The 14694-nt window shown below is 33.6% G+C and overlaps 1 protein-coding gene across 3 annotated transcripts in view; it reads left to right on the forward strand.

Annotated features, from left to right (window-relative positions):
* The window catches only part of LOC124422399 (transcription factor AP-2-epsilon), a 141800-nt gene that overhangs the window by 58726 nt on the left and 68380 nt on the right, over nt 1-14694 (forward strand). The window contains exon 3 of one of the 3 annotated variants that reach the window (XM_046958801.1): nt 1491-1615. The exons of 1 other annotated variant lie outside the window; for it this stretch is intronic. In XM_046958801.1, the coding sequence (XP_046814757.1) occupies nt 1553-1615 (63 nt within the window). In that variant the 5' untranslated portion in view covers nt 1491-1552. The remainder of the gene's footprint in view (nt 1-1490; nt 1616-14694) is intronic. One more of the 3 variants, XM_046958802.1, reaches the window with a different exon arrangement.

A 14694-nucleotide genomic window follows, 5' to 3' on the forward strand; every position in this document is an offset into this window, starting at 1 on the left:
CATTGATGTCAGATAAGAAGTAATATGATCACAATTAGAAGAATATAACTGAATGAAAAGAACTAATCTTAATTTACTACTATACGACTCTCAAACGACACGTGCGTTCGCGCGTTTTGTGACCCCTGTCTCTTTCTCTCTCTCTCCCCCTCTATTTCTCCCTCTGTCTCTGTCTCACTTTCTCTTAACAAGTACTGAACTATATAATCGAATCTACTGATATCTTCAAATATAATCGCTTTGGACCGAAGCGTCCTTTATATGTATAATCCACGCCGTCTCCTCAATAACACCGTACACGGCATTTCCAATTTCGTGTTATTAGTTCTGAAAACGCGTATAAGTATCGCAAAGAATCTGTACGATGCTATACAAATTTGGCGGGACTTGGAACATTTAGAGATAACGTGCATCTATTCATCCGATCCCTGTGGATATTCGAATCTTTTGGGAGTCTGATTTTCCCTCTACCTTTCTAAATACGTAATATTAGATCGTAATTTCAAGATATATAGAATACAAATCGCTTAGAAAAAATTTCAGAATGACATGAATTTTATTTTAAAAATCTTTGCTCCACGTGCAACTGGATCATTGAAATCGAACGATTGATCAATTATAATTCACTTAGGAAAAAATAAGATCGATAAAGTCGATCCATCAAAGGTCGTTAAAACTTGTTATCTTTTGTTTTATCAGTATCTTTACATTTTTATCAGTGAAACATCATATACATATTCTATATAAATTATATTAAAAACATGGAGAAGTGAAAAGCGAAAGAAATCGCATAAAAAAATGTAGAGGAAATTGAGGAACACCCGCAGCGATCCTGGGCTTACGATCAAAACGACTTCACGATTCTCTAAAAATTCGATCGTTGATCTTTCCACTGTAGGATTCTAGCTCGGAATCTTTTTCGAGTAATTGCCAGAGCGTTCCTTATTGCTCGGTGATGGCAAATCATTTTTTAATAAAATGTCAAAATGCATCCAAACGCATTTTAGAAAGACTACGTCAATAATCATTTTGAAATTAGCATTCTATTGTGATGGTTCCTCTCAACAGGGTCTAACTACCACTAGGGATAGAAAAAATCGTCGGCTTTTCGGGCATTATGGTTAAATAACATTACATTAGTACAAATTTTATTTAATAGTAAAGGTTACAAAGAACCGGAAGTAAAATTTCTCTCAAAAAGAATTTCTGTATTAAGAGGAATAGAAACTTTAAGAGTATATGAAATGCAGACGGATAACTTAGGAATTGGTGGGAATAGGAAAAGAGAAGAAGTTAAAAATACCAGTAAATTTTGCTAAATTCTCATTATGTAGAATTATGATAGTACGAAATGTCTACCAATGACGACGTTAACTACCATCTTGTTTGATCTCAAACTTCGAATATTTGAATGAGGAATTGTTCCAAATATTCTTCTATACTAGCAAAATTCCATTCGATTGCTAACTAAGTATTTGGCTTTGTTCTAGGTAAGTTGTGACCGAAGAACGGTGCTCGACCTTTGGATAATATTTCGGCGGTAGAGTTCAAAATGACATTCAGGTGCATGCCGGCCTTTCAGACACTTGGAGCTGGCGACTGCGGCGCGTCTTGGGTGAGTTCGAGAGATCGACTTACGTAAATCGACTTGTTTAGTTAGTTACGTCTCGCTTTCTTGCCATCTCACTAGAATCGATCTCGCCTTATGGTATCTCTTCTGACCTTTCCCAACATTGCTGATCATTTTCATGGCGCGGAATATACACAAAATGTTGCTGTTTATTTTGAAGTATTATAAACATCGACTTTCATTTATATATATATTTATCTCCGCCGTATTTTTTTCCCTTATCGACGAATGCTTCTTAAAGGAATAATTAATGTGATTGGCAGTGAAGATAATGACGTTGGCTGACCTTTACCACGTTAGACCACCCATCGCGTCCAGCTATGCATTCGAGAGCTCGCGTTCGACACTTAAACCGGATTCTGTACTACAATATAATCATCGTGTTATCGTCGTAATTTATTCTTCGCCTTTTGCCTCGCTTTAAATTTAGTTCGACTCTCATATCAAATATTTGTAATTATCTTAATTAAAATACATGGAAATTGTAAAGAGAAAGAGTGTCGTTCTTTCAAAAGAAAATTATTTTCTATTTTCGTTACTTGTAACGAGAAAAAAGAATAAATAAAATAAAAGCAAAGTAGCTAAGATCATAAATATTACCTACGAAAAAAGTGACCTCTCTGGAAAGAAAAAAAAAGAAACAAATAATAAATGTAACAAAGACGCCGATTATATCGACATTTCAAACTAAAAAGGTAGATCGTCTCGATGATTCTCGAGACAGTGTCAAATCTTTAATAGTTGATCACAAGCAGTCGCGCTTTCTCTGAAGCTGAATAAGAGAAGAACGGGAAAAGCATGTTGGAAGAAGCCATTTGCTCGGGGATAATAATCCCTGTGCGCAAAGAAAGATTCAAGGATGATGGTTACCGTGGATCTTGCGTCAGTCGACTTAAAACTTCTTCTAGGTACCTTAGCGAATTTCAAGCCTTCCTTCTTATTCTTATTCCGTTGTTATTACTTTGTTCCCTTTTCTCCTTCTTCGCCATCCCTCATCTCTCTCTCTTTCTCTCTCTTTCTCTCTCATCTTCCATCCCTCTTTCCAAGGCAAGTAAATAACTCCTCATCGTTTACTTACCCTACCCCAAGTTTATAATGGAGATTATCTTATTTGTATTGAGACTCGTCTTTCTCTTCAGTAAAGTCACAGTACGTGGGTGGAGGCAAAAAAGTTGCATGGCGAAACGCAAAAGGAAAAGGGGGAAGGAAAAAAGTATAAAAAAGGCAAAATCGCGAGCAAGAGAGAAAGAAGGTCACCTAAATGATTTTCTTTTACTTTTCTTTTCCTTATTTTTTCTTTTAAAAAAGGGAAGCCAATGGAGACATGAAAAAAGAAACGACTGAAGTTTAATTCTCCGTTTCTTATTCTCCTTTCGACAACAAAATTGCTTTATGTCCTGAAAGAGAATGATATGGAAATTACAAGTCGATTAACATGTTCATCGTCGTGATAAATTTTTTAAAAATTATACTCTTTATATCTTTCTCGAATTATTTACAAAATTCTTATGAAGACAATAAATGTATCGATTGATTCGATATTAATACGGTAATGAACGCGTTAAGGTCGCCAATCAGAAAAGAAAGAAATTATCTTATAATTCTATAAAAGATGTTAATAACTGTAAAATTCACCGAGTATATTGTAAAAAGATTTTCGAGATTACACCTTACGTATCGAATGTTACGATAGGTGCAACGCGCTCATTGCATTTAGAAGATGAATCGCAATCGAGCACAAGCTCGCCGATACTCCATATGACTCCTGATACAAATGATCGTTATTATATTAGTTTCACTCACCCAGCGAGGGGGCCAAGCAATATACCCCCCGTATATAAGCCACTTATTACGAGCGGCAAAGAACGATAGAGAACCGATATCAATGCCAACTACGAAAACGAACACGTATTTCCAAATAAAAATGTCGAACTCGCTCTTGTTTCTCTCGGTTGCTTTGTATAAACAAAACCTAAAATGTTTTTCTTCTTTCCCTTTTTCTTCCTCTCTCTCTCTCTCTCTCTCTCTCTCTCTCTCTCTCTCTCTCTCTCTCTCTCTCTCTTCCAACTCGCACACATTTCTCATTTCGATTTTATACTCTATTTTCTAACCTAAGAAAATCATAGATCCCACGCAACACAGATTAAAAGCAATATTTAGAAATTCTCAAGAGAAAAGACCATATAATGTTTCTGTAGTCAATTTTTTCTACCACGCTCGACCTTTATGTGTGGTTTTAATTAAACTCCATATTTCATCTTTCTTCTCTCTCTCTCTTTCTCTCTCTCTTTCATGCTCATCGATGATTCGATGCAATACGTATTCCATTTTCCCTGCGATAAACATTTTTCATCTGGGGCTCGGATAATAAACGACAGGATAAAATATTCCCGCAGTTTTTCCAACCAGGAAAAGGATCTTGAATCGAGCCACCATTCGAGTCGAGAATTCGAGCGAATCGCACGTAGCGCTCTGGCTAGTCTGTACCTTACAATTATACGAAGTAAAGAGATCCACCCACTCTCTTTCTCTCTCTCCCTCTTTTTACGTGATTCTCCACTATCGATGAATCTTGGGACAAGTAGACTACGTTATCTCTCTCTCTCTCTCTCTCTCTCTCTCTCTCTTTCTCTCTCTCTTTTTCTATCTCTCTCTCTCTCTCTCTTTTTCTATCTCTCTCTCTGCCTCTTTCTCTCTCTCTCTCTTTCTATCTCTCTCTCTGTCTCTCTCTCTCTTTTCTACCAAGTTTCATTATTAATTATCAGCTCACCACTATGTTATTAGTGCACTAGAAGGAAACCAGCCAAGAGAGAAGTCCAATACGAAAGTCTGCCCTCTTAAGTCACTCGTGATAAATACCAACGTTGCTTTCGTGGTCTTCTATATTATTCGTCTCTCGTTTATCCTTTCTCTCTCTCTCTCTCTCTCTCTCTCTCTCTCTCTCTCTCTCTCTCTCTCTCTCTCTTCCTCATTCGCTCGATCTGTATATCCGTCTATAGTAATATGTACATATGTACATATCTACGCATATGTACGATCTGCCAGAGGGCTTTTATATGTTTCAGAGTGACACGTAGATGTAATTACTGTTATCAGATAATGGATAGCATACCTGTTGCATATCGCGATCGTCCGTCCGATATTACCGATTCGAACACCGTAATCTATGATAAAAGTATCACTAATACGCGATGTAGTTATTCCAATAACATAACAGAGAGAAACAGAAAAACAGAAAGAGAAAGAGAGAGAGAGAGAGAGAGAGAGAGAGAGAGAGAGAGAGAGAGAGAAAGAAAAATATGATAGTAAGCTTTTGCGAAAAGTTCCAAACGAGAATGAGTCAAATACTTGAGTCAGTGACATTCATTAAGATTGTTTCGAGTTAGATAAAACGGAAACAATCAATTTAAATTGCGAGTAATATCGACTGAATCATATGGATTTAAACGAATGAAAATAATTATAAAGTAAATATTATTGAGTCGAACTCAGTTTAACATTTCGTTCGAAAATTCTTTTGAAAAGCAGCGAGCTTAACAATTGAAGCAGAAAAAAGGAATAAAAAAAATAAAAAAGCTCAGCAGAAGTTCAACAAATATTTACGCGCAGAGAAGAAGTTGGCTAGCTGTAAACAACTAATCCGTTATCTCTTCTAAACAGTCTTATAACAACATGGCTTGAAATTGTCCTTCTTCGGGCGTGAACCGCAAAACAAAGCTCGCTTACTCGCGCGCACAAAAGACATATGGAAGATATGTAAAAAAAAAGAAAAAGCAAGAGAGACAGAGAAACAGAGAGAAGCAGAGAGAGAGAGAGAGAGAGAGAAAGAGAGAGCGAAAGAGAGAGAGTCATCCCCCGAAAGAGCCGCAGGGGCGGCGAGTATTTCGCTAGAATTTACGTAGCGTTTCACGCTGGCTAATACCGCCGTAGTATAATTATAATTAGCGGGCTACGCCTTTCACACCGCCCCTTCGAAACTTTAGCCGGCGGATACCAGCCACGGCATACATATATCCTTCACCTTGATACTCGACGAGACTTACGCGATCCTCATCTCTATATCTAATAGTTTATGTTCGAGAAATTTGAAAAATCATCAAGTTCGAACTTGTTTCATTTAAATTACTATTGTCTTCTTATTCCATTATAATTAAATCGTTTGATAAATTCATAATTAAAAATATTATTTATTTTAAAATCTATACTTGTACAATGACTTTTTGATTCACAAAGTTCTACATCAAAATTTATTAAAAATCAGATTTTTATAATTAAATTAGACAAAAGAAAAAATTAAACTCGTAATAACAAATGTTCTCGTTAGACTAGATCGTTTTGTGCATCGGCACGAAAAGGAAAACGAGAACCGATTGCATACTAGGATTCTCCCGGGTTTCCATTTAGCGTCGGGTCTCTGCATATAGAGTGCTGCGCGCCATGACACACTGGCCAATCGCGTAGAAATACGTGGACAAAGAGAGAAAGAGAGAGAGAGAGAGAGAGAGAGAGAGAGAGAGAGAAAGAGAGAGAGAAACAAGTATCAAAAAACGGAGAAGAGAGAAGGAGCGAATGTCAGAACGATGAGACAAGACGAAGAGGAGAGAAAGAAGATGGAAGAGAAAGAGAAGAAGAAGGTGGAGTAGAAGGAGGAGGAGAAGAAAAAGGTGGAGGAAGAGGAGGAGGAGGAGGAGGAGGAGGAGGAGGAGGAGGAGGAGGAGGAGTGGATCCTGCGCGTGCCTTGCGGCAACGTCTTGGGCCTCGCGTGCCCAAGCATGGCCTCGTCTCACTATTCGGTATTCATGGTCAGAGGTCATCATCGAGCACGAGCCACCTTAGGGTTCTCAACCTCTCTCGCGTTACCAAGTTACCAGGGCAAGACTTACGAACCGTCTCATTAACAGCGTTTATGCGTTCCACTCCTGCAAGAGGTCCGATCGTGCCTATCCTTCGAGTCGATCCTTCTTTCGTGACTGGCTCAAGAGCAAGTTCGAGTCGATTTCTCGACTCTTACACGCCCTTTTCCGTCTCGCGAACGATCTTAAGACGGATAGTTTGCTTTAAAAAGACATACATATATAGGCATAGTTCAGTCGTCAAGTAGAATTATTTTTATTCAAATTATTTCGATCTAAGCTGCATTTGGTTTGGATAAATCATTAATAAAGTCTATAAATAAGCGTGTGTTATCGATTTTTATTGAATTGTTTACAATCATGTAATGAATTCCTTGATATTCCACTTTTTCGGAAATCTCGAATAATTTACTTCGTCATTTGGGCATTTGATTATCTTTTTTCTTCGAAAAGTTACATGTTAACATTATACATTAATCATTTAATATCAATTATTCACCTTGAATAAATCCACACGGAACGAAGTACATACGTATTTCATATTTATTATAGATATATATAGATAATATATATATCTTAATTCCAATTGTCTGAATTCAAAATAATTTATAGATATATATACATATGTTACACTGTGAGTAATATCTGGATTTTTCTTTACGTTGTTGAATTACAATCCTATAACGAGTGATGAAATGACTAGAAAATTATCTATAAACCAAATATATTTCGGAATCTTCGTTAATCACAAGGTGCTTCTCTCTTATATTCGTCCTGTTTTACTCGCGTGATCATCCAAGCGTACCGTCGCCTCCGCCTTCACTATACTGACGGATTAATGATCACTCTTCTTCTCTCGTGGAATTCTCTGCCTTCCTACGTGAGAAACGGAAAACCTTTACGTCTTTGTCACACATCTTAATTTCCTTGGAGAAGGAAATTTCACTTGCCTTACTTAATGTTTCCTTCGTCTTTCTTTTCGAGATCTATCTCAAAAAATAGATCCTACGAGCTTTCACAAATTCGAAAAATCTGACGAAAATCATTTTTGACATGGGAATTATGTTATTTTCTTCGAGAAGAATCGCTCAACGTAAAAGTTCTTTTATGTAAACCATTCGTTTGACAGCTGAGAGATTTTTCTTTTATCATGTAAACTTTTTTAAACAAAGTATCACGAAATGGCAGTAATTATAGTTGAGCCTGGAATAACCCACTGACTCTCTCTCTCTCTCTTTCTCTCTCTCTCTCTCTCTCTCTCTCTCTCTCTCTCTCTCTCTCTCTCTCTCTCTCAAGCAACGCATTAAATCGTTTCGAAAGAACGCTATATAACAATCATTAACAAAAGTCTTATAACAGGCCATTCACAGAATCGAACGCTCGTTCATTTAGCTTAATAACTACAAATTATAGGTTATTGCGACTTCATGGCCTACAACTTCTGTGAATCGGCGTGAGGTAATATCGTATCCAGTAACCTTGATAGTATCTAATACGTGTGTCGATGACGTTAGATACAAATCGGTGTTTTCTTGAAGGACAGAAAACTTTTTTTAATATATGACCTATTGTGATACGTATATATGATGAAATCTTGCTGTTTTATCATTCTTAGATTAGATGTATTATCAAAGCACTTTTAATTTTATCTGTTTCCTTTTTCTTCGATAAATTACAAACCTAAAATATCAAATTTTCTTGATCGTCACCGTGATATCGCTATAATATTGAAGCATCCTTACGCATGGTAATTTTTAATCGTATTTAAAGTAGCTGTTGTAGAACCGGTTTACACTCGTCAGGTACGACCGGCTTTCCTTCCAAAATTGATGTCCTCTTATAGGTTTCGAGTAACGTTGTAAAATGGCTACGGAGAAGAATTAAGAAATTTAATCAATATAGCGTTGAAGTATTAGATATTAAATATCTAGAAAATAATCTTTGCTTAACATGGAATTTAAACACGCATTTTATTTAAAGTTATAAATCTTACTCCTCAGATAATACAGATAATGTTTCAAGAGGTAAATGCAGGGATCTATAATTTCAGCTGCGTAAACCCATCCGATAAAAAGCAAATGTCGGTAATATAGTCGGTAAGAAAGATCTCTATATCTCGAACGGAGTACTGAATCAGCAACGAGGATAACAAGAGATTTTGAGTTCAATTTAATCAACAGATGGTTTTAGTATCCTGCGACATTTGGATATTAAATTCATTATTCATTTGAAAATTAATTAATTATAAGCATAAACATTAATTCACTCTGGTGACATAATAGTTTATTTTTTCTTTATTTATTTCATCGACTTCGAAATAACAAAACTGAATTACATTTTATCAGTATCATTTCTATTACAAATAAATTAAAAGAAAAAGGGTATGAAAATTAATTTATATATTCCTCTTTGCTTTTACGGTTCTTACGATTCCTTAGAACAACTGCGAAGGTTTACATATTAAATAAAGTAAAACATCAAGAGTTTTGTTAAAATCTTTTTCGACATTTCATCGAGAAAAATGCTAGTTCTTCTCTATACTTTTGCGTAAATAGATACACTTAATGAGGCAATTCATGGTACATCGTGTAAGAGAAAAGACGAAGCCAATAAGAATAATTCTGCGTGTCGATCTAACATCTTATCCTTAGCCGTCAATGTTCGTCCAAAATTTATGTCGAAGCAACACAACGTTTAACTTTCAAACACAAGATGATAGCTTTATTATAAGCCTATATATTTGTTAATACGTATCAAATAAATTTAATTTTATTCGTTTTATTAAAACAAAACTATTCGTATCAAAGATTAATCATTCACCTTCTTTGTTATATATTACACTTTATTATTATTATTATTATTATTATTATTATTATTATTATTATTATTATTATTATTATTATTATTATTATTATTATTATTATTATTATTATTATTATTATTATTATTAATTATTATGACTAATTATTATTATTATTATTTCTTTTTTTTTGTTCGTATAAGTATGTTTGCCCAACGTTTCATCAGATGGGATAATCTTAATAAACGGATTATTGTCGGATCTATTCCGATGTTACTATTGCATGCATATCCTTAATTTAAGAATTTCCGTACTATTTCACATGTTTTTAAAATGGTTGCCGTTTGAATTCTGACGTAATGTTGTGTTCAAACCAAACTGAGTTAGACGATATGTGATATTTTTATTGTCATATTCTCTGCACTTCTATTGTTAGTTGATCATATTTTTCTACTTTTTTCTGTATTTTCTTAATATATTTATATCTCTTGATATTGATATATCTTTAAGAGTAAGTGACTGTTTCCTTTTTATCTTGTGTATTGTAATCAGTAATGTGATATCGTTTTGTCCGTATATATGGTTTTATCCTAGTATAATTTGTAATTTTTGTTTCCGATTATTGTCTGTAATTTATATATTTAGTATAATGTATCGTTTGGATTGAAATTATATTTTTGTGTTATTGCTTGGTCAATTATTTCCCCTCTTCTATATTACTTTTATAACCCGTTCTATTATTAGTTTATATTCTGTTAGTAGGTACAGACTATTATTTTTTGTTTGATGACATTGCTTAAATGTATCATCTTTTATAGTTATATTTTTCATTATATATTTTCTGTAGTTTTTATGGCAATTACTTAGTCCCGTAAAGCTATTGCCAATTCCTTTTTTGCGAATAACCGTTTTGCGAATATTTTTATGTTAGACTTTTACTGATATTATCATCGTTAACGTTTTTATAATATCTTTCATATATCAATTTTTTTGACCGTGCTAATTTCTTTCGTTAATTTATGTTTTTTATTTTTCGTAGAACTTGTAGTTACGATAGGTTAAGTGGTGTGTATCTTTTACCTACTATTGCTTTGTGCAGTGTACGCTCTTTTGAGTAGCATATCTATTTGTCCTATATATAAATCTTTAATGTTTATTAATCTTTTTCCTCCTTCTTTTTTGCTTATTATTATTCTTTCAGTACGCAAATTGGGAATAACCTATTTTTTGTTAATTGAAATCTATTGATTCTATTTATTTCTTCCAGATTTGTATTCGTTCATTTTACTATGCTGAAAGAATATGTTAAAATTGTTATTGCAAAAATATTATTAGCTTTGAATATGTTACATATGTTTTATTTTGTTTTTAAGTATGGAGGTTTATCTTGCTCTTTTTTAATTTTTTAATTTTTGTTTCTGTGTTCTATTCTTGTTTTCTTGAATGCCCCTATATTTATATGTTTCTTGTTGGTTTAAATTCTAAAGGATTTCATTGTTTAATATTTTATATTCCTTTGTTTTCGATTTACATGCAATAACTTTATTATTATTATTATTATTATTATTATTATTATTATTATTATTATCTTCATCGATCTACTTTCACCTTGGATGATTTTCCTTTTTTCTAAACGAGTCTTTCTTATCAATTTGAAAGGAGAATATTAATTTTGTTTAAACAAATGTACTATCTATGCTACATGTTTTTAGAATATAGATTTTTTGAATAGATCCGTATGTCTGAATTTAACCGAAACTGTTCAAACTGTTGTATATTATTATTGGTATTTTTTTTATTCATATTATATATGTATATTTCGCACAGAGGCTTTTTCCTCTTTGATCGTACAATCTAAGTTCATATAAATGTAATTATTGCAGGAATGTTCTAACTATTACTGTTGTATTTAATATTACTGTTTTTTGTATTTATGAATAAATGTATCAGGTAGCTGTAGGTTCTAGATGAATGTTTGTGTTATTATTCCTGTGGTTGATATAACGAGTGGTACTATTATAACTTTGTCCTATTTTCATATTTTTCTGATTTTCTGAGCTAGCGTGTGCATTTCTTCATTTTTTCAAAGTATTTGCTCTTGATGTTGTAGTCGTTGGATATGGCTATGTCAATGAGTCTTATTTATTTTGTATATTAATATGATATCTAAACTGTTGGTATTGTGTTCGTTTTGTCTGTTACTATAGGATTGTCAGTATATTTTCTATAACATGGTGTGTATTTGTAATATGACTGTATGATGATTACGAGTTTGTGTTTGTTTATGAGGACGATATGTAGATATTATTTTTTCAATATAATCACTTCTGTTGGTGTATTCTACTTATTATTATCATCATTATCATTATCATCATCATCATCATTATTACAATAAAGAATTTCTCCGGTTATTTTTCTGGGTTCCTTTCTTCCCTACGGGTTTTTCATTATTTTTATTATTATTATTAGTAGTAGTATTATAAATTACTATCACATTATATGTTATTACATTATATCATTATATTTATTATATTTACAATATCTGCATACATTTTTAAACCACCTCCGTTTTTTTTCAATATCTAACGAAGAATAAAGAGATCAAAAATATTTTTTACTGTTATAAAGATAGTATCTTCTTATCGATAGCGGCACACGCACTGAAAAATTTTTCATTAGCTCGAAGCACATCGATTAAATCTTGCCAAGTAATTATGCCCGACATCGTGGATACGATGGACGTTACGCAGTGAAAAGCGTTCGGGACTCAACGCATGCTTTAGTACTTACATACATTAATCTCTACGTGGAGACTGCGATATATGTGCAATGAGAATCTTGGAAGCTTCATTTATAATTGTTTATCATAGCATTATCATTATTATTTGATCATTTCGATAATAATTATATATCGGACATCGTGATGGAACGATTCTTCGAAGATTCTTGGAAGAATTCTTGTCGATCGAACGATTAGAATTCTTGTTCATCGTCGATTATAAAATGTTTTTTTCAACAAGATCCCAAATAAACTATAAATGAAATAAAAATTGGACAGTCGACAGGATCGGAATAGGGAATAGATAAATAAATTAGCTATACGTCGTTCGCGTGTATCGAAATTCTCTTACGAATTCTCCTTTATGTGTCACCTCTGTCTTCGATCAATGATCTCAAAAAGGAACGAGTATAATCAAATATTTCATATTGTCAGTCGACTAGAAAGTATAGCATGTCTACTAATTCACTCCACTCTTCAAAAATGTCTCTCATGCATTAATCATATCCGCTCGCGCGATTCTCTATACTACATCCGATTTCAATGACTACTGCGTTATTAGCAAAGCGAGTTATACACAGAGAGAAAGAGTGAGAGATAAAAGTTCATTGAAAGAGATCTCTCACATATAATAGCCGTACAAATGCGAATGTAAACTTCGTCGAGAAACACCGTGCAATCGGGAATAGCAACAAAGTAGTTTCACAATCAACTTGGATGGAATAACGATTTGGACGAGGCTACGAGGAAAACATTTATAATCTAAGTTTAGAATCGTGAGCGTCTCGTTTAAAAAAGCGAATCTTTGGAACGAATGAAACGTTTTTCAATTTAATCGATTAATCGATGACAGAATGGAGAAATAGAAATTACTTTATACCATTGATCATGTGAAATAATACGAATTAAAGTGAAATTAAAACAAGAGATAAACGATAAGAAAGCAAGGAAATTAAAATATTAAATTAAAATATTAAAATTGATCTAACAAACAAATATGTTCTGCGATAAATGACAAATATATCGTATATTCTTTTGATTAAAAAAAAATCAAATCTAATTGAAAAAAAAAGAAGGAATAAAAGAAGCGGCATACCGTTGAAATTAAAAGCTTGAATGGAAAGGGATTCGCATGGACACGAAACGGCACGTAATTCGCGTCCCCCTCGTGTCCTGTGTCATTGGCTGCATGAAAGGAGGAAGAAGAGAATGAGGAGGAGGAGACGCCTTCGACGTTGTAGTATAATGCACGGTAAAACCTGCAGATTATCTACGTGCCGGAGCAACGCTCGGAATCGTCTGATGTACGAGGAATCTTCGACCACCCTGTGTCTAGTTCCTTTTTGCAATGGCGTAGACATCTTCGACCCTTTTCGCAAATTTGTTTTACGAATATCTCAAAATCAATTCCCTCTCTTTCTTCTTCTTAATAATAATTTTTAATATTGTGACGGTGTCATCTTTGAAAGGAAAAATCTTGGATCGATTATCTACTACGAATTTTTAAAATTCGTTCATATGAATTCTTTTTTAACGTTTATATTATCATTAACCTCGACAATTTTACGCGACTGTCTTTTCCATTCTTTTCACCTTGCCTCTTTCTTTCACTCCTCTCTTCTTTCGTTCAAAATTGTAAATTGAGAAAAGAGAGAATTATCATTGACGTAAAAAAATAAATAATCAGTAATCGTATCAGAACTCATCCAAAACGGTCATGGTTTGCGATCAACATTCGTCGTCAATCATTACTTGATTGTTACAGCCATATTGAATTCATAGGAAATTCAACATTCATTAAATCATTTTTAATAATTATTTTATTGATTTATTAATGATCTATTTATAGGTAATTGGAAACGATAAATATCATTTTTAATCACGTACACATTTTATTAATAACTTTTAATTAATAGTATACATTAAACATACTTATATATAATATAAATTATGTAAAGTATATATATATATATATATATATATATATATATATAAAATACAGATACACTCAATATTTATATATTACATAGATATATGTGATAATAATTGTACGTTACATAAAAATATTTGAATAAAATTGTAGCCGTCGCCAGTGCATTAAGAGACGGATCGTCGGTCTCGTTAAACTTAAGAAACGCCCCCGCATACGTAGCTTCGATAACGATATAGTATCTACGCCATTGCCTTTTTCCGAGAGTGATCTTGCGGTTTCGCGATTACGTTTGCGCGGATCGCTTTTCTTTTCATAGCTAAAGCGAATCTAAGATAATTCCTTATACATTCGTTTTACGAGTGCCTGTATTCAATACGATCGAGATATGTTCTTTCTCTCTTTTTATTATTCTTTTCCTTTTCTTTCCTCGCGAATATGAGTTTCTCGATCACGATCCTGTTCCTATTGGGATCCCCTTGCTGACAAAAGGAACAAGTCGCGTCGTATAATACGGACGCTCCTTGCATCTCTCGTTGCATCCAAACGGAAGACAAGTGCACTAGTTTGAGATCTTACACATATTTATTATAGTACATAGACAGAAAGATAGAGATAAAGAGAGAAAGAGAGAGAAGTACGCATACAACAGTCTACGTGCTACTCGTAGTATCCGCTTTTGAAATTTTAGCGACAGTTTGA

This window comes from Vespa crabro, chromosome 2 (assembly GCF_910589235.1).
Source record: "Vespa crabro chromosome 2, iyVesCrab1.2, whole genome shotgun sequence".
Lineage (NCBI taxonomy): Eukaryota > Metazoa > Arthropoda > Insecta > Hymenoptera > Vespidae > Vespa > Vespa crabro.